This window comes from Schistocerca nitens, chromosome 1 (genome assembly GCF_023898315.1).
Source record: "Schistocerca nitens isolate TAMUIC-IGC-003100 chromosome 1, iqSchNite1.1, whole genome shotgun sequence".
Taxonomy (NCBI): Eukaryota; Metazoa; Arthropoda; class Insecta; order Orthoptera; family Acrididae; genus Schistocerca; species Schistocerca nitens.
Window position 1 is genome coordinate 598,717,834 of NC_064614.1, and position 17,028 is coordinate 598,734,861.

Below are 17,028 nucleotides of genomic sequence, written 5' to 3' on the forward strand. Positions count from 1 at the left end.
TGCACATGTGGTGGAGCAGAACCCCATAGGTGACAGTTCTGTGAATTCATGAAACTCTGCAGAATGAAATGTGCTTCATCCAGCTGAAGAATGTTTACTGGCCACATGTCATCCATTTCCATGCATGCCAAAAAAACAAAGGGCAAAGTCATGGCATTGAAGCTTATCTTGTGGCTTTACTCGGTGCAAATTCTAAATCTTGTATGAATACCAGTGTAAAATGTGCCACAAAATCTTCTGAACTTTTGACCAGGGAAGAGACGATTCCTGTGACATAGAACGGGCACTGGCTGCAGAATTTAAGGCACATGCTATATAACTGGCTATAGCTACCGCAATTGCATCAACAACTGCCATAGGAATAGGCCACCTCCCTCTCTCTGCTGCACCACCTAATTTACCTGTTTCTATAAATTTTGTGATCATATTCTTCAGTCAATTTACTGACACGAGGCCTCTTTGCAGCTGCTTCCATTGACAATATTTCTGCAGTGCAGCACTGCTATTGCTGTTGTTCTGATAATATACCTTTACCATCAGTGCACCATCTTTCTTCTCAACAGCCATCGCATTTTGTATGGAAAACTTCAACCTTCTTAACCCTTTACATGAACAGTCTCTTCACAAAAGAAATCAGGTGACAAACAGGAAATATTTCACATTCTGACTGCTTACAGTGCCATATTTTCACCTGGTGTTGGAAAGTGGAACTACCATTTTTTTAAAGCATACTCTGTAAGTGCACTGATTAAAGAACATACCTACGATGTTTCAGCATCCTGCAATGTATACAGCCTGTACTGCAGCACTCAGAGCATTGTCAGCTCAATTATAACCATCTGGTAGATGCTGATGTGTGACGTCACTGACAGCCTAATCTGTTCTGTCATTCTTCTCACATAAGACTTTTACTGATATATATTAAAAACCAATCTGCATATCAATATTCTAACATAAATCACAGTTAAAAACAGTAAGTAGAATTCTTAAATCAAGGAATTCATCAGTCTCTGCTGATTCTATGCAGTCCTTGCAGAAGGAGAAACCTTTAAGATATTTTGATCTTGACCTGTTAAAATGTAATTTTCCTCCAAAGAATAGCAATAAATTAATAACTGATTACTTTCAATCCTTGTAGATCATCAAATGTTTTCTTCCATATTTCCTTGTTCTCATCATCTTTACTTAATTTATTTCATATAACTTTTCCACAGAAACTTTACCTGCAGAACTCCAATTACTGGGCTCTTTATATCTGTTATGAAGATTAGGGAGGAGAATTGTAATTACTGCTTTTGACTCACTTTATAAGCAAGTATTTTTACTGTAACACATTATCTTCTCATCTTATTTGTGACATTAGATTAAATTAAGAAAAAATATCACTGGGAAAAAAAGAAGAAGAAGAAGAAGAAGAAGAAGACATGAGAAAAATATGAAAAAACAAAACCAACTTAATAATAAAATAATGGTAAGTTTTTGCTCAACAAAAACTGTTTTTGAGATTACTTCCAGGTGCATATCATGTTTTTCTTGGACGTAAGTGTTTTATAAAAGTATCACCAGATATTACCAACTTTCAAATGAACCTTGTACTCTGTTGACATGATATATCAGAGATACAAACTTAAACTGCTTGGTATAGGAGGTAATTTAAATATTCTCCTTACTTGGAGCGCTTGGGAACACAAAAAGCAATGTGCAATGCACATCAGTGAAAAAAATGATCCAGAAATCTTTATAAGACACTAAACTGTAGCAAGTAGCCAGGTTTAATTTACTCCATGGATGCCCCTAGGACTGCATGGTTCATTATGTCTCTATTATTGCATTACTGCTGCTTGAGCTGATGATTTATTCAGTAAAGTCTAAGCAATACAGATTTTTGATTGACTGTAAAGTCTATTCCCTACACATAGTAAAGTGATCTTCAATAGAGATACAAAGGTGGCCCTGAGGATTCTTTCTGTTCCACTTGTTGTTTGTGGATCGCAATTGCTCTTATCCTAGCTCTTTTTGCAACAGTGATAAGAACAGGAACAAGTACATCAGCACCAAATGTACTTGCTTCAACAACTGATGTTTGGGTTGTAGCTTATCCCCAATATTAATCAATGTGCACAACAAGCAAGCTGTGAAGGCAAATAAAGAGAAATTTGGAAAGAGGATTAACAATCATGAAGAAGAAATAAAAGTTTTGAGCTTTGCCAGCAACATTGTAAATGTGCCAGAGATGACATAGGACTTGGCAGATCAGATGATAAATAATGTCTTGAAAATGAGATGAATATCAACAAAAGTCAAACAATAGTAATGGAATGTAGTTGAATTTAATCCAGTGATACTGTTGGAATTATGCTAGGAAATAAGACACTAAAAGAAGTCTGAGTTTTGTTATCTGGGCAGAAAAATAAATGATGGATGAAGTAGAGTGTATACAGGGTGTATAAAGGTACCGCCAAACTTTCAGGAAACATTCCTCACACACAAATAAAGAAAAGATGTTATGTGGACATGTGTCCCGAAACGCTCAATTTCCATGTTAGAGCTCATTTTAGTTTCGTCAGTATGTACTGTACTTCGTCGATTCATCGCCATTTGGCCCAATTGAAGGAAGGTAATGTTGACTTCGGTGCTTGTGTTGACATGCGACTCATTGCTCTACAGTACTAGCATCAAGCACATCAGTACGTAGCATCAACAGGTTAGTGTTCATCACAAACATGGTTTTGCAGTCAGTGCAATGTTTACAAATGCGGAGTTGGCAGATGCCCATTTGATGTATGGATTAGTACGGGGCAATAGCCGTGGCGTGGTACGTTTGTATCGAGACAGATTTCCAGAATGAAGGTGTCCCGACAGGAAGATGTTTGAAGCGTCTTAGGGAGCATGGAACATTCCAGCCTATGACTCGCGACTGGGGAAGACCTAGAACGACGAGGACACCTGCAATGGACAAGGCAATTCTTCATGCAGTTGACGATAACCCTAATGTCAGCATCAGAGAAGTTGCTGCTGTACAAGGTAACGTTGACCACGTCACTGTATGGAGAGTGCTATGGGACAACCAGTTGTTTCCGTACCATGTACAGCGTGTGCAGGCACTATCAGCAGCTGATTGGCCTCCACGGGTACACTTCTGCGAATGGTTCATCCAACAATGTGTCAATCCTCATTTCAGTGCAAATGTTCTCTTAACAGATGAGGCTTCATTCCAACGTGATCAAATTGTAAATTTTCGCAATCAACATGTGTGGGCTGACGAGAATCCACACGCAATTGTGCAATCACGTCATCAACACAGATTTTCTGTGAACGTTTGGGCAGGCATTGTTGGTGATGTCTTGATTGGGCCCCATGTTCTTCCACCTTCGCTCAATGGAGCACGTTATCATGATTTCATACGGGATACTCTACCTGTGCTGCTATAACTTGTGCCTTTACAAGTACGACACAACATGTGGTTCATGCACGGTGGAGCTCCTGCACATTTCAGTCGAAGTGTTCGTACGCTTCTCAACAACAGATTCGGTGACCGATGGATTGGTAGATGCAGGTTGGGGCAGGTGGAGAAATTGGCCGTGGCAGAACACGCACTGAATGAGACCGACCACGGAAGTTCTGGCTGTAGAGAACCACTATCACACGCACTTGTTCAGATAAGCTGTAGAAATACAAAAACACACGAACAGTTTGAAAAAGAAAGAGGAAAGCCTTAAGGTAAACGGATCCTGGCTTCCCGTACTGCAGCGAACGACCGTCGCAGGTAGCAAGAGGAGAACCGTACCGGAAATGACCGCGGAAAAGCCCTTGGACGTTGGTGCGCCAGGTACATATAGTCTGCGCCTGCAAGCTCGGCTCCAGTTCACCACTGGCAATGGAGGGTGAAGCTTTGACAATGCCAGCCACTCGTGCTGGCGAAACGTCAGAAAAATCATTAGATGAACGTCGGCCGAAGAACCCGAGACAGAAGCCAATAGGCAGTTTGTCAAGCAAATTATTCTCAAATGCCTGTTTGCTTGTGTTTGCTTTCATTTTCTCTGTTGTAAACAAGGCTTTAGGCCTCAGTTGAGCGTCTACAGTTAAGGATGAGGGCAGTCAACACCTTGTACACAATACTGGAAAGTGCTGTAGTACTGACAACATATACTGTAAGAGGGCAAGAAAATTCAACCAAAGTAAAAGTTATTAACATTTTATCACATTTGTAGAATATGATGTTTCTTTTTATTAAAAAGTGATGAAAAAAGCCTGTGATTAGACATGGTTTGCTTATTTCCAATTTTATAAATAGATGTTACTATAGCACATTTATTTCTATTGGGAAATATGCCACAAGTCATTGATTGACAACAGATATAGCTTAAGGGTAATCCTATCATAAATGTGTAAGAGTTTTAATATTTTGCTGGAAACATCACCATAGTCAGCAGAATTGCTACTTTTTAGTGACAAGATAAATTTTGTAAACTACATAGGGCTGGCACTTTTGATATAAATGTCTGTTGGTGGTGAATGCAGTGTCTGCACAACTAAATCTAATGTAGCTGTGTTTGATGTTTATTAGTGGATATTCTTGTAGTCTCATTGGACACATTGATGGGCCACTCAATATAATTATGCATACAACCAGCAAGTTCACCAGATGTGGCATCAGATCGTGTGGCAAAACATCCATTGCAGTTTTAAGGGCTGCCTCAGTCCCTTGACAACAACCCGATTATTACAGCAAGCTCTCCAGTGTACCTATTGATGACAACCCTGCACTACATGGTTTTCTCCTGGACTGTGATTTTGACTTTGTTGTTACCCATGAACAATGTTTAGCTAGCACACACAGATTTCCCTGTATGCCTGATGTGGCACTTTCTTTGTTCATCATTCAACCAACCATTGGATTTTCTGTGAATAAACTAATGGAGTAATGGTGCAAAGAGGCTCTGGTTCATATCCAAGTGCTTCCCAATTGAACTTACAGTGTTCTCCAGCATTGTTATGTGATTTATTCAACAAACATTCAGAGTACTATATTGATCACAAGATACACATCTACAGAAGTCTTTTGTGTATTTCCAGAAGATACAGTAATCATTACTTTCTATGATTTGAATGTAAGTGAGATGTGCTTAATACAATTTGTGTTGTTGAAGATGCAGGCTTATGTAACTAATACAATGTTTGCTACACCTTTGAGGAAGCAATCGCTGAATTACTTGGTGGCCAACGAATTTAAACTGTCACCATTTCTGTCAAAGTAATTTTCTAACAGTTTAATTTCAGTTTGATTTTTCAGTGATGATGCTAACCGTTTTTGCTTTATTCTTGGAATGTTCTATGTTTCTGAGCATAGTGATTCACTGTTTAAAAATTTACAGCAGTAATAAGTCTCAACTCTTGGCTACAGCTTGTCCTGTGAATTAGGTAGAGCTCTTTCTAGCACAAGTTACTTTAATCCCAGGAAATGTACATCCCTTACCTTTACTTCTGTTTAATTTTGACCTTTATTTAATTTAGGATTGCTGTAGGAATACATTCAGGAGAGAGTTAAATTTTCTACGCCCACCACTTGTTTTACAAATTTCTCCCCACCATTGTTCCCATAATTTCTCTCAGTCATTATTTATGATTTTGTGATACACATCTTTCTTCTATGATCTGTGCATATTTGTTTTTTAAAGGGCAGTATTCTTAATTTCCAGGCAATAACAGTACTATCAGTTATGTAACTGGTCAAAGGGAATCTCATTTAGAGTCTCTGGTGCTTTCTACATTGAAAGCACTCATCGTTAATGGCAAAGGGAGCCTGTATGCTTTATGTGGTTGATATCACAGCTTCAGAGCAGTTCTTGCTAAAATAATACACTGATTGGAAAAGTTGGCTGTGAATGAATATCGAGAATGCAAGTACAACTGAACCAAAGGAGGGTGAAAATAACAGGAGCTTGTGAATGTAGAACATGAGAGCATTAGTGTGTAGAGTTACGCTAAAGAAGACTGCAGTAGCCTCAGTATGAAAAGCAGTACCTACAGCCTAAATGTTAACACATTGGTTAAGCTCAAAGAAAGCACAAATTTATGATTCCTGTTCAGTCAAGGTTTTAATTTAAGAATGCAATGAGGAGGAAAAGAATTAGAATGAAAATGACAAGGATACAAAAAAAATAAAAATGGAAAAAGAGGAAGGTGTATGAAGGGATATGGCACATGCAGTTATAATAATTCTGCAATTGATTTTTCAGTGCATCGAGCTGTAGGTGCTCATTGTGTAACTTATTTTGGAGGTACATGTAGAGCCTTGCCTTGCATAGCAGGCTGCATGATGGCAACACTGCCCTCCCACCATTGCAATGTATCAATCACAAAGTTATTTTCATCAGCATATATACCTGTTGAACATTAGATGGACTGATAAGGTAAAGAATGAGGAGGTTCTGGGCAGAATCGGAGAGGAAAGGAACACGTGGAAAACACTGATAAGGAGAAGGGACAGGATGATAGGATATCTGTTAAGACACGAGGGAGTGACTTCCATGGTACCAGAGGGAGCTGTAGAGGGCAGAAACTGTAGAGGAAGACAGAGATTGGAATACATCCAGCAAATAATTGAGGACATAGGTTGAAAGTGTTACCCTGAGAAGAAAAGGTTAGCACAGGAGAGGAATTTGTGGCAGTCCGCATCAAACCAGTTAGAAGACTGATGAAAAAATAAAAATAAAAAATATACCTGCCTGTCTCTGTCCCTGTATGCCCATAATTTGTCTTATCTCATTCATTCCTTGTTGTGTTCTGAGGCAGAACGAGTCTTTAGTGTAGGTCTCATTATGTAAAATGTATTTACAAATGTTAATAGGTTCAGAGAAGCAGCTATCTTCAACATACTATATTACATTGTATTTTGGTGTCAAATTGAAACAAATGAAATTTTCAAGCATCATGATATGCACCTGATTTGTCTCTACACCATATTTTTCAATTAATTAACGGTGCTTTGCTCCAAGTTCTAAAGAACAAATATGACATAATAATTACTTACCGCACTGTGCGACCAATGCTCCACAATGATGTCAAGAAAGGAACATCATCTTTTTTGAAGGTCCAGTACCAAGTTGCAAATGCACCAGCTAGTATCATTTCAGAGAAACCAGACACAAAACACATTCCCCATAAGAATCCAAAAATATTTACAACATGGAAATATGTCACATATTCTTTATACTTGAATGGTTGCTCAGTGCAGTTTCCGCAGGTTGATTTAAAAGTGGAAGGGTCACAAACGTCTCCTGCATTGTACTAAAACAAAACTAGTTTTTATTACTTTGCTTTACAGTGACACATGCTTTCATTTTGGAAAGTTCTCAAGTTTCAGACATCTTACCTCATTATTGCTACATGATATTTCAGAGCTCTTTGTAAATCTGTAGGTTGTGTCACCACACGACAACAAATGAACTGTTACAATTATTGCCCATGCAATTACGATGCACTGCAGAACCCAAGAAAGTACCGGAAATGCCAATGTGCTTTTCAAACAGGCCACAGCTCTGAAAAAAAATCATGCAACTGCCTTAAATATTTCATTCAGTTTTACTACCTGAAAATTCACAAACATAAATTACCATAATAACAGCTAAAGAGACATTATGTTTAAGACATTTAAGAAATCAAACATTACTACCAAAACAGCTGAAACATGCTTTCTCCTGCCTGCCTTTATCTGCTATTAAAATATTTCCATGGCCACTATGGTGATTACATTTTGAGCAGTAAAATGTCATATGTTGTTGTTGTGTGGTCTTCAGTCCTGAGACTGGTTTGATGCAGCTCTCCATGCTACTCTATCCTGTGCAAGCTTCATCATCTCCCAGTAATTACTGCAACCTACATCCTTCTGAATCTGTTTAGTGTATTCATCTCTTGGTCTCCCTCCATGATTTTTACCCTCCATACTGTCCTCCAATACTAAATTTGTGATCCCTTGATGCCTCAGAACATGTCCTACCAACCGGTCCCTTCTTCTTGTCATGTTGTGCCACAAACTCCTCTTCTCCCCAATTCTATTCAAGACCTCTTCATTAGTTATGTGATCTACCCACCTAATCTTCAGCACTATTCTGTAGCACCACATTTCAAAAGCTTCTATTTTCTTCTTGTCTAAACTATTTATTGTCCATGTTTCACTTCCATACATAGCTACACTCCATACAAATACTTTCAGAAATGACTTCCTGACACTTAAACCTATACTCAATGTTAACAAATTTCTCTTCTTCAGAAACGCTTTCTTTGCCATTGCCAGTCTACATTTTATATCCTCTCTACTTCGACAATCATCAGTTATTTTGCTCCCCAAATAGCAAAACTCCTTTACTACTTTAAGTGTTTCATTTCCTAATCTAATTCGACTACATTCCATTATCCTCGTTTTGCTTTTGTTGATGTTCATCTTATATCTTCCTTTCAAGACACTATCCATTCCGTTCAACTGATCTTCCAAGTCCTTTGCTGTCTCTGACAGAATTACAATGTCATTGGCAAACCTCAAAGTTTTTATTTCTTCTCCAAGGATTTTAATACCTACTCCAAATTTTTCTTTTGTTTCCTTTACTGCTTGCTCAATATACAGATTGAATAACATCGGGGAGAGGCTACAACCCTGTCTCACTCCCTTCCCAACCACTGCTTCCCTCTCATGCCCCTCGACTCTTATAACTGCCATCTGGTTTCTTTACAAATTGTAAATAGCCTTTCGCTCCCTGTATTTTACCCCTGCCACCTTCAGGATTTGAAAGGAGTATTCCAGTCAACATTGTCAAAAGCTTTCTCTAAGTCTACAAATGCTAGAATTGTAGATTTGCCTTTCGTTAATCTTTCGTCTAAGATAAGTCGTAAGGTCAGTATTGCCTCACGTGTTCCAACGTTTCTACGGAATCCAAACTGATCTTTCCCGTGGTCAGCTTTACCAGTTTTTCCATTTGTCTGTAAAGAATTCGTGTTAGTATTTTTCAGCTGTGACTTATTAAACTGATAGTTTGGTAATTTTCACATGTGTCAACATCTGCTTTCTTTGGGATTGGAATTATTATATTCTTCTTGAAGTCTGAGGGTATTTCTCCTGTCTCATACATCTTGCTCTCCAGATGGTAGAATTTTGTCAGGGTTGGCTCTCCCAAGGCCGTCAGTAGTTCTAATGGAATGTTGTCTACTCCCGGGGCCTTGTTTCGACTCAGGTCTTTCAGTGCTCTGTCATAACAAAAGCATTTAAAACTAGTAATAAATAATATTGTTTTGATTGATGATTAGCTTTACTGAACTCAGGCTAGAGATGGAAAGGCTATCATTCATATATCAGAGAAAGATTTTTGCTGATGACTGAGCTGATCACCATGAGCACACTTATTCAATAATGAACAATAGCAAATATTGTGTGTCAGTAAACTGCTAATTAAGAGAAGTAAGTCAATGATATATCTTATTTAAAATATCTAAAAATTAAAATTGTAAGGACATTTATGTACCATGGGACATGATGATAAGCAGGTAGTTTGTTCGGGATACAAAAAATAAGAAAGAGAGAGGATTCATACAGTGTTCAATTTGATTTGCTTCTGAATAGATCGATGAAACTGGAATTTAAATTAACAGAGTGGATAAATAATGATTATAACATTTATTTGTTTATTGTTGACTTTAATCTTTTCTCCCCATTCATTCTACTCCTCAAAGGGAGAAAGATGAGTCAGATATACACAAAGGCACATGCATGAAAGTAAGTCATCTAGAAATATCAGTTGCTCTTCTGCTGTAAATCTGCTCCTGCATTTATCTGACTATCAAGCTATGGAAAGTAAGTATGGAGTAACAACAATATGGAAAGGATAGATAGCTGCTCATTACACATAGGAGGCACTGATTCAAAGACAGGCTCAATGAAAAGAATTTTAAAACAAATTCAGCTTTTAGACAAAGACCTTCATCAGAAGTAGAAAATACAAACACATTCACATAAGCAGACAAAGCCTGACTTGGGCCTTAGCAAACAGAGATGAGAGTGGTCACATGTGTGCGGGTTGTGCTTGTGAACGTGTTACTATTTTCTGCTTCTGAAGAAGGGCATCATTCAAAAGCAGAATATGTATGGAATATCATTTCATTATGCCTGTCTGCAGTACAATGCTTCCTCTCTGTGGTGAGTACATAGCAATTTATCCTTTCGATACTGTTTTTGACCAGCAAGCTAGTTACTCACTCCCATTTCCAATACAACATATAGAACAAAATACAATGAAAATGTGCTGAGTATGGTTAGCATGATGTTTAGACTCCTGACACACTTGATATCTTCCTTAAGAGAAGTAAAATAAAACTCTGAAATGAGTTATATAAATCATTATAGCTGCATATCTGCAAATCTAATACTTGTCAAATGAACCATACACCGCCTTTATATTGCAGACCAGAGAAACTGTAAAATGGGTAAGTCTGTTTGGTAATAATGGAAATCATGAGGGTAAGTGAGCATACCGAAAGAGGTGGGTAATGTTTTTAGGCTGGAATTTTCTTATGATTTGTTTCTCCAGGCACTGCAGAAGTGATCATATATTTATAATAATTGATATCTGAAATTGTTTGTAAACTCGTTTCAAAGTAAGTAACAGAAAAAAATATTTTAATTTCTTCAGAATTTATATTGCACTGACAACATGGAAAACAGCACAAATTAACTAACTGAATATGTGCACTTGAAGATAAACATTTCTTTCTGAAATGCACCTTAAAATTAAAAACATGTTTAACAATGACTGTTTACAATATTTTATTTAAGTATAAAATGGTGACAGAAACAAATGTCCCATGAAAGTGCGTCACACCATCTACATTTAGTGCACCCTATGTAATCATTTGCTTCGTGCTAAAATAAGAGTACACAGAATTTAAAAAACTAAAAAATAAATAAAAAACTAACACTAGGGGGGAAGACATCCCTAGCAACCTTAGGATTAAGAGTAGTGTGATTTCAACCAGAAATGGTTTCCATATGGGTTACCACATGGAAAAAATACTGTTGGTATGAAAAATCTCTAACTTCTCTAGGTGTGAGAGTGGGGAAGGAGGCACTCAAATTAAGTGTCAAATCCTTAATTTTTTGAGTGAATAGATTGACTGGTGGTAGTCTCCATGAGATTTTATCTGTACAACATGTAAATATTTAAGAAAATGGCTCTGAGAACTATGGAACTTAACAACTGAGGTCATCAGTCCCCTAGAACTTAGAACTACTTAAACCTAACTAGCCTAAGGACATCACACACATCCATGCCCGAGGCAGGATTCGAACCTGCGACCGTAGCAGTCGCACGGTTCCAGACTGAAGCGCCCAGAACTGCTCGGCCATACCGGCTGGCAAATATTTAAGTTAACAGTAGAGTTTTATTGGTCATGGTAATCATATAGTACACAAATAGTGCATTCTGAAGTAGGAAAAGTCAATGTATAACAAAGTATAATATTAAATTTGCATTAATGTCACTATTTCTACATTAAATGGAGTTACAATGTACAGAGCAAATATTGTACAAAAATAAAGAGTAGATATTTTAACATAGAAACAGCATGTACTGTACTGGCAGATTAATATTTGTATTTCAGTAACATTTACATGGTAAATCATTAAAGTTCTAGTAACATATATATGATAAATCACTAAGATAAAGACACAAATTGTTAGTGAACTTTCTGAAGGAACTCGTGGAGGCTATAGAAGCAGTGATGAGTCAAATATGCCTTAGCAGTTGACTTGAAATTTGCCAGGTCATTTATTGATAACATTGTTGTTATTATTATTATTATTATTATTACTATAAATCACTTCAGAAGCATCACATACATGGAAATACATATTTAATAATCAAATAAAGACAATAAACAACCCCAAGTTCAAGCAATATACAGTAAGATGTGAAACATTTTCACTCCACTGGGCTTGGCCGATACAAGCTCTTTCCAGCAACCCTCCACTGAGCATCATGAACAAGAGAACATACAGTGTGGAGAGATCAACCTGGTAAGAAGGTCAGAGCAGAGTAGGGAACATCAAATTTAACAAAATTTTCCAGATAACCATCTCTTCAAAATACATCAGCATGGAACTTTGATCTTAAAATGACCATAGATCAGTGATGAGCATGTGGAATTTTCTCCTTTTGCATTTGAGTGTGACCAGCAGTGTAGTTTTGCCGTACAAGCAACTACTGTGGTGCTTGTGCTCTGCTGTGATTTTTGAAGCAGGAATTTTGAGTATCTGCTTTTAAAAAATATGATTTGGGAAAAAATGAGGGTTTAAAATTTAATTCCTGTTTTCTTTTTCACCATTGTCTTAGTACAAACATAGTGATCTACTGTATTTTTTTAAGAATAAAAGTTCATTCATGTCCTGTGTACTTTAGCAGAAATTAAAGAATGCGACCTTTGGTTTGATTATTAATAGCACTGAACATTAGAATACCACATGTTGACTATCTTACTGCAGTGCTGCTTCTGTAGTATAGGTTATCATCTTAAGATGTTAATGTCATTACAGCACTTTTCATATAGTTGATTTAGTAGTAAAGTTGTAGTCAAAGAACATCACAAATTCATGTCTAAAGTTGCCAGTCATGAACAGGAATTTAAAGTTTGTCTAACTCTGACTGATTAGCTGAAACCATTATTTTCACTAATTTAATTAGTAGCAGAACTCTTTATCAGAACATCTATTAGCTGGGACAAGTTAGTTTAAATGCACACACTTCTCTGATCTAATCACTGGCTGTCATTTTATGGCCGTTCCTCCACAACTGAGCATTTCCAATTTACAGTTTTCTGTACAATGCTGCTGAAATCAGCATCTCACACCCTGCTCTGATCTTACTAACTGTTTTTTTTTCTGCTCTGCATACATAACTATCTGTGTTGCCTATAGTTGTGCCAGGTCTTCTAATATCAAGGGAAAGCCTATTGTACAGAGGGTTATTGCAATTAGCAACACAAGTCTGAAATTCTTTCAGAGATGTGGTCTAGCTCTTCTTGCATTAAGATGCAAATTCTTCTGATGGATGCACTGGTGGTTGTTGGATTTTATACACCTCCTGTCAGAAAGTATCTTGTTCCTCTAAGTCTGTGCTAGATCTAATACTACTGTTGTGTTCCATGAACTGAGTGTTGTGTGGAAATAGTTTGGCTTTCTACTTGCATGTATCTTCTTCCCTTCTAATTGGCTTTGATGTGTCACCATCAAGGTAATATATTTTTCAGCTGGCATTGATCATAGGCAGCAAGTTACCGGCCTGCAGCTTTCATGTATGGTACAATCAACTTTCTTTGCATGGGTTGGTTTCCACACTATGGGTCTAGCATATTAAAAGTGGAGAAGCATATTGCTAAAGCTGCCTTTTTTTACAACTGATGAAGTGGCTTACTAAGTGATGCTGTATAATTTCCAAGGCATGTTGCTTCTACCACTGGTCTTTGACCATGTTTCTGGAAAGTTAGAACTTGATGTAGGGTAATTTCCAAGTGAAGTGGGATTGGCACTGCCCTCCAGTATCATGCCTCACAATGAGATCATTAGCTTCCTTGAGGCTTGTCAATTATGAAGATGAAAAGTGAAAACCACCAAATTACAAAGGAAGCTTGTTTATTTGACCCTCATTAATCTTAATCTCTGGTTCATGTAGAGATTTCTTTTAAATATGTAGTAAATGTACAGCATTTGATACTCTGAAAGTAATAGTGGCAACAATTGATGGTGACAGTCACTAAATTTCAATTCAGCCAACCACTATACTAGGATCCTGGCATGGTGTCAGCTAACAATGTTACACTGGCTGCATTGTGTAAAGGGACACCCTCCTCTAGCATTACTTTTCCTCAACAGAAATAGTATAAACCAGAAATATTTTCAACTTTTGAAATTGATCAATATTGTCTCAGCTATTCTTCTAAAAAAAAAAATTTAATATGATTTTGTACACAATGTGTTATAATTCAAACTAAAATCCATAAAAAGAATTTATTTTCGTTTTTACACTTGATATGTACTAGCTCTGTATGGGCAGTTAAATTTTTTTTTTTTAAGAAACATTTGAATTATGAAATATTTGGCACATGTAAAATTTATAATATTTATTACACAATTTAGTATTGTTTATTATGTATATTTCTGGATTCAGTTATAAATTAATAATATACAAGGTGTACAGCTTAGCTTCCACCATAGTTTCCTCAACATTTGAGGCTTTAATGAAACAAATTGGTTACACATGTATCATTCAAACTATTTTCCATCACTGGCCACTACTTTCTCCCATCTTTGAGGCAGTGTACAAATCCTGCATCGAAAAAATTGTTCATCTTTTGAAGCGATCCGTGAATCGATCCAATTTTTGGCTTCTTCATGAGATCGGAAGTGTTGGTCAGCCAGGCCGTGCACCATTGATCTAAACAGGTGATAGTCAGAGGGAGCAATGTCTGGAGAATATGGCGTTTTGACCTCTGTTGCAATATGGGGTCGAGCATTGTCATGCTGCAAAATCACTTTATTGTGCCTCTTGCTGTATTGCGGCCGTTTGCCTTTTAATGCTCTGCTCAAACACATTGTGTTCGATAATGAGCACCTGTGATTATTTCACTTGGTTTTAACACCTCATAGTAGACAATGCCAAGCTGATCCCACCAAATGCAGAGCATGATCTTGGAGCCGTGAATATTCGGTATGGTCGTCGACGTGAAAGAATGGCCAGGATATCCCCATGATTTTTTGCATTTAAGGTTATCATAATGAACCCATTTTTCATCCCTGGTCACAATGTGTTGCAGGAATCCCTTCTGATTTTGCCTCTGAAGCAACTGTTCACAAACACAAAAAGGCCGTTCAACATCTTTTGGTTTCAGCTCACACGGGACCCAAGTTCCTTCTTTCTGAATCATGCCCATAGCCTTGAGACATTTTGAAATGGCTTGCTGTGTCACTGCCACTAATTGTGTCAATTGTTCTTGAGTCTGATGCGAGTCTTCAGTCAGAAATGTCTCCAATTCTGCATCTTCAAAAACATTCTCTCTTCCACGACTATGCTTGTCTACGACGTTAAAATCACCGTTCTTGAAGCGCTGAAACCACTCACGACATGTTCTTTCACTAATAGCATCCTTACCGTATGTACTTGAGAGCATTTGATGAAACTCAGCTGCTGTTTTTTTTCATTCTGAAACAAAACAGTAACACCTCCCGCAAATGACGAGAATTAGGCTCGTAAACTGACATTTTTAATCAAGAACAACTTTATGATACAGACACAAATTGACTAATGTTTGAATGAGGTTATATTGACTGAGGTGCAAGCTAATGGCCTGACATCTGCAACCTGTTTCTTTCAACAGATACTTACCATTGTTGTCACCTATCGGCAAATGGCGCAAGCAAAGTTGTACACCTTGTAAATTAACAGAAATTCATTTGTCAACAGAATTTGTAACCCTTTGGAACATTGTTAGTACTGCAGAGTGAGGTAGTAATGGGCATGCCTCTGATGTGATCAGATGTGTTTTTGTAATTTGGAGTCGCAACGTAATTTTGGCGTTGTTAATGTGAAAATTCAAAAGACAGTGTGATACAGAGAAAACGGGAGAATTAATTATGTCAATTGGAACTATGAGATCCTAAAATATGAAAATTTCAGCTTATTGTAAATCTTACACCTCTTGAAACTTATTAAAAGAATAGCATAAAGACAGTGACAATCAACAAATGATGTGAGGGAGGGGTAGATTACAAGTGGTGGCGTTGTATGGAATCAGTTGAATAATATTTAAGTTTTGTTTGTTGCAAAAAAGAGAGAGTAATTCGTGTCATTTGCAGTTTACATATGAACGGATTTCCAATCACACAAAGAAAGAAGACCAAGGGCTGCCCAACAAAGTAAATAGTATTGACAGTGATGATATACTACCAACAATGATGGACTGGATCAAATGAAAGAGAACTTAACAACTATACCCAGGGGCATCAGAAAGGGAAGATAAGTACAAACTAGTTGTGAAGTTCATTTGTTTATGGACTCATGTGCTTGTTGACAAAATGAATAGAGATGAGTGTAGGAGTGAGGTAGAAGTGAAAGCTGCAGGATCCAGTCGAGACCTGTCCAAGCCGAGTGAGATCGTAGTCAGCAAGGAAATAGTAAAAACTGATATTTTGCAGTTAATATTGGCAAAACTAGAGGAAATGAAGACAAGTAACAATAGCAAATTTAGTGCAGTTAATGATAAGTTAACTGAAATAAGAACTGAAAACAACAGTAAAAAGGATAGGCTAAAAGATCGAATGAACCAACAAAGCCATCAAGTTTCAGAGATAAAAAATGGGTTGTCTGAGAGATTAAAAAGTGTGAATGAAAAAGCTGATGTTTCATAAAATAAATTTATTGTTCTGGAAAATGAGTTGATTGTTGAATCAGCAAGACCATAGAAGAATGTTAATGACGTCAGAATTGAACAGAAGGCTGTAATGGAAAAAAATGGAATAAAACATTGCCAGTTTAAACGAAAAAATTTTCAATGTTGAAAACAATATGCAAACTAATGTAACTGCTTTAGATAAAAAAATTTCAGAAGTTCAGAAAATGTGTGTGAACCAACATCTAAGTGTAAACAATGGTATTGCAAGGTCCAACACTTCTATCAAAGGTTTTCCATCAGACAATTACATCCAGTGGATTTCCTGCACCACTGTAGAGATAGTTTTGTGTCAGGCATGAATGACAATCAAAAAATTAAATTTCTTAAAAGATGTATTTAAGGCAAAGCTCTATCGGGGGTAAATTTAAATTTAAGTCAGTAGGAAACATATCAAAGTTTCGTGAAAAGTTTTTTAAATAAATTTTGTTCTGAAGCTGAACAGGGGAGAATTAGAAGTGAATTTTTGAATGGTCTTAATTATAGGAATAGCGACGGTACCTTGAAAGGGTTTTGTAAGAACCAATTTAAAAAATTAACACA

The 17,028-nt window shown here is 37.0% G+C and overlaps 1 protein-coding gene across 2 annotated transcripts in view; it reads right to left on the reverse strand.

Moving 5' to 3' along the window:
• The window catches only part of LOC126256298 (choline transporter-like protein 4), a 260,157-nt gene that overhangs the window by 58,384 nt on the left and 184,745 nt on the right, over positions 1-17,028 (reverse strand). For both annotated transcript variants that reach the window (XM_049955468.1, XM_049955469.1), the window contains exons 8-9: positions 7,376-7,541; positions 7,034-7,290 (exon numbers count right to left, since the gene is read on the reverse strand). In XM_049955468.1, the coding sequence (XP_049811425.1) occupies positions 7,034-7,290; positions 7,376-7,541 (423 nt within the window). The remainder of the gene's footprint in view (positions 1-7,033; positions 7,291-7,375; positions 7,542-17,028) is intronic.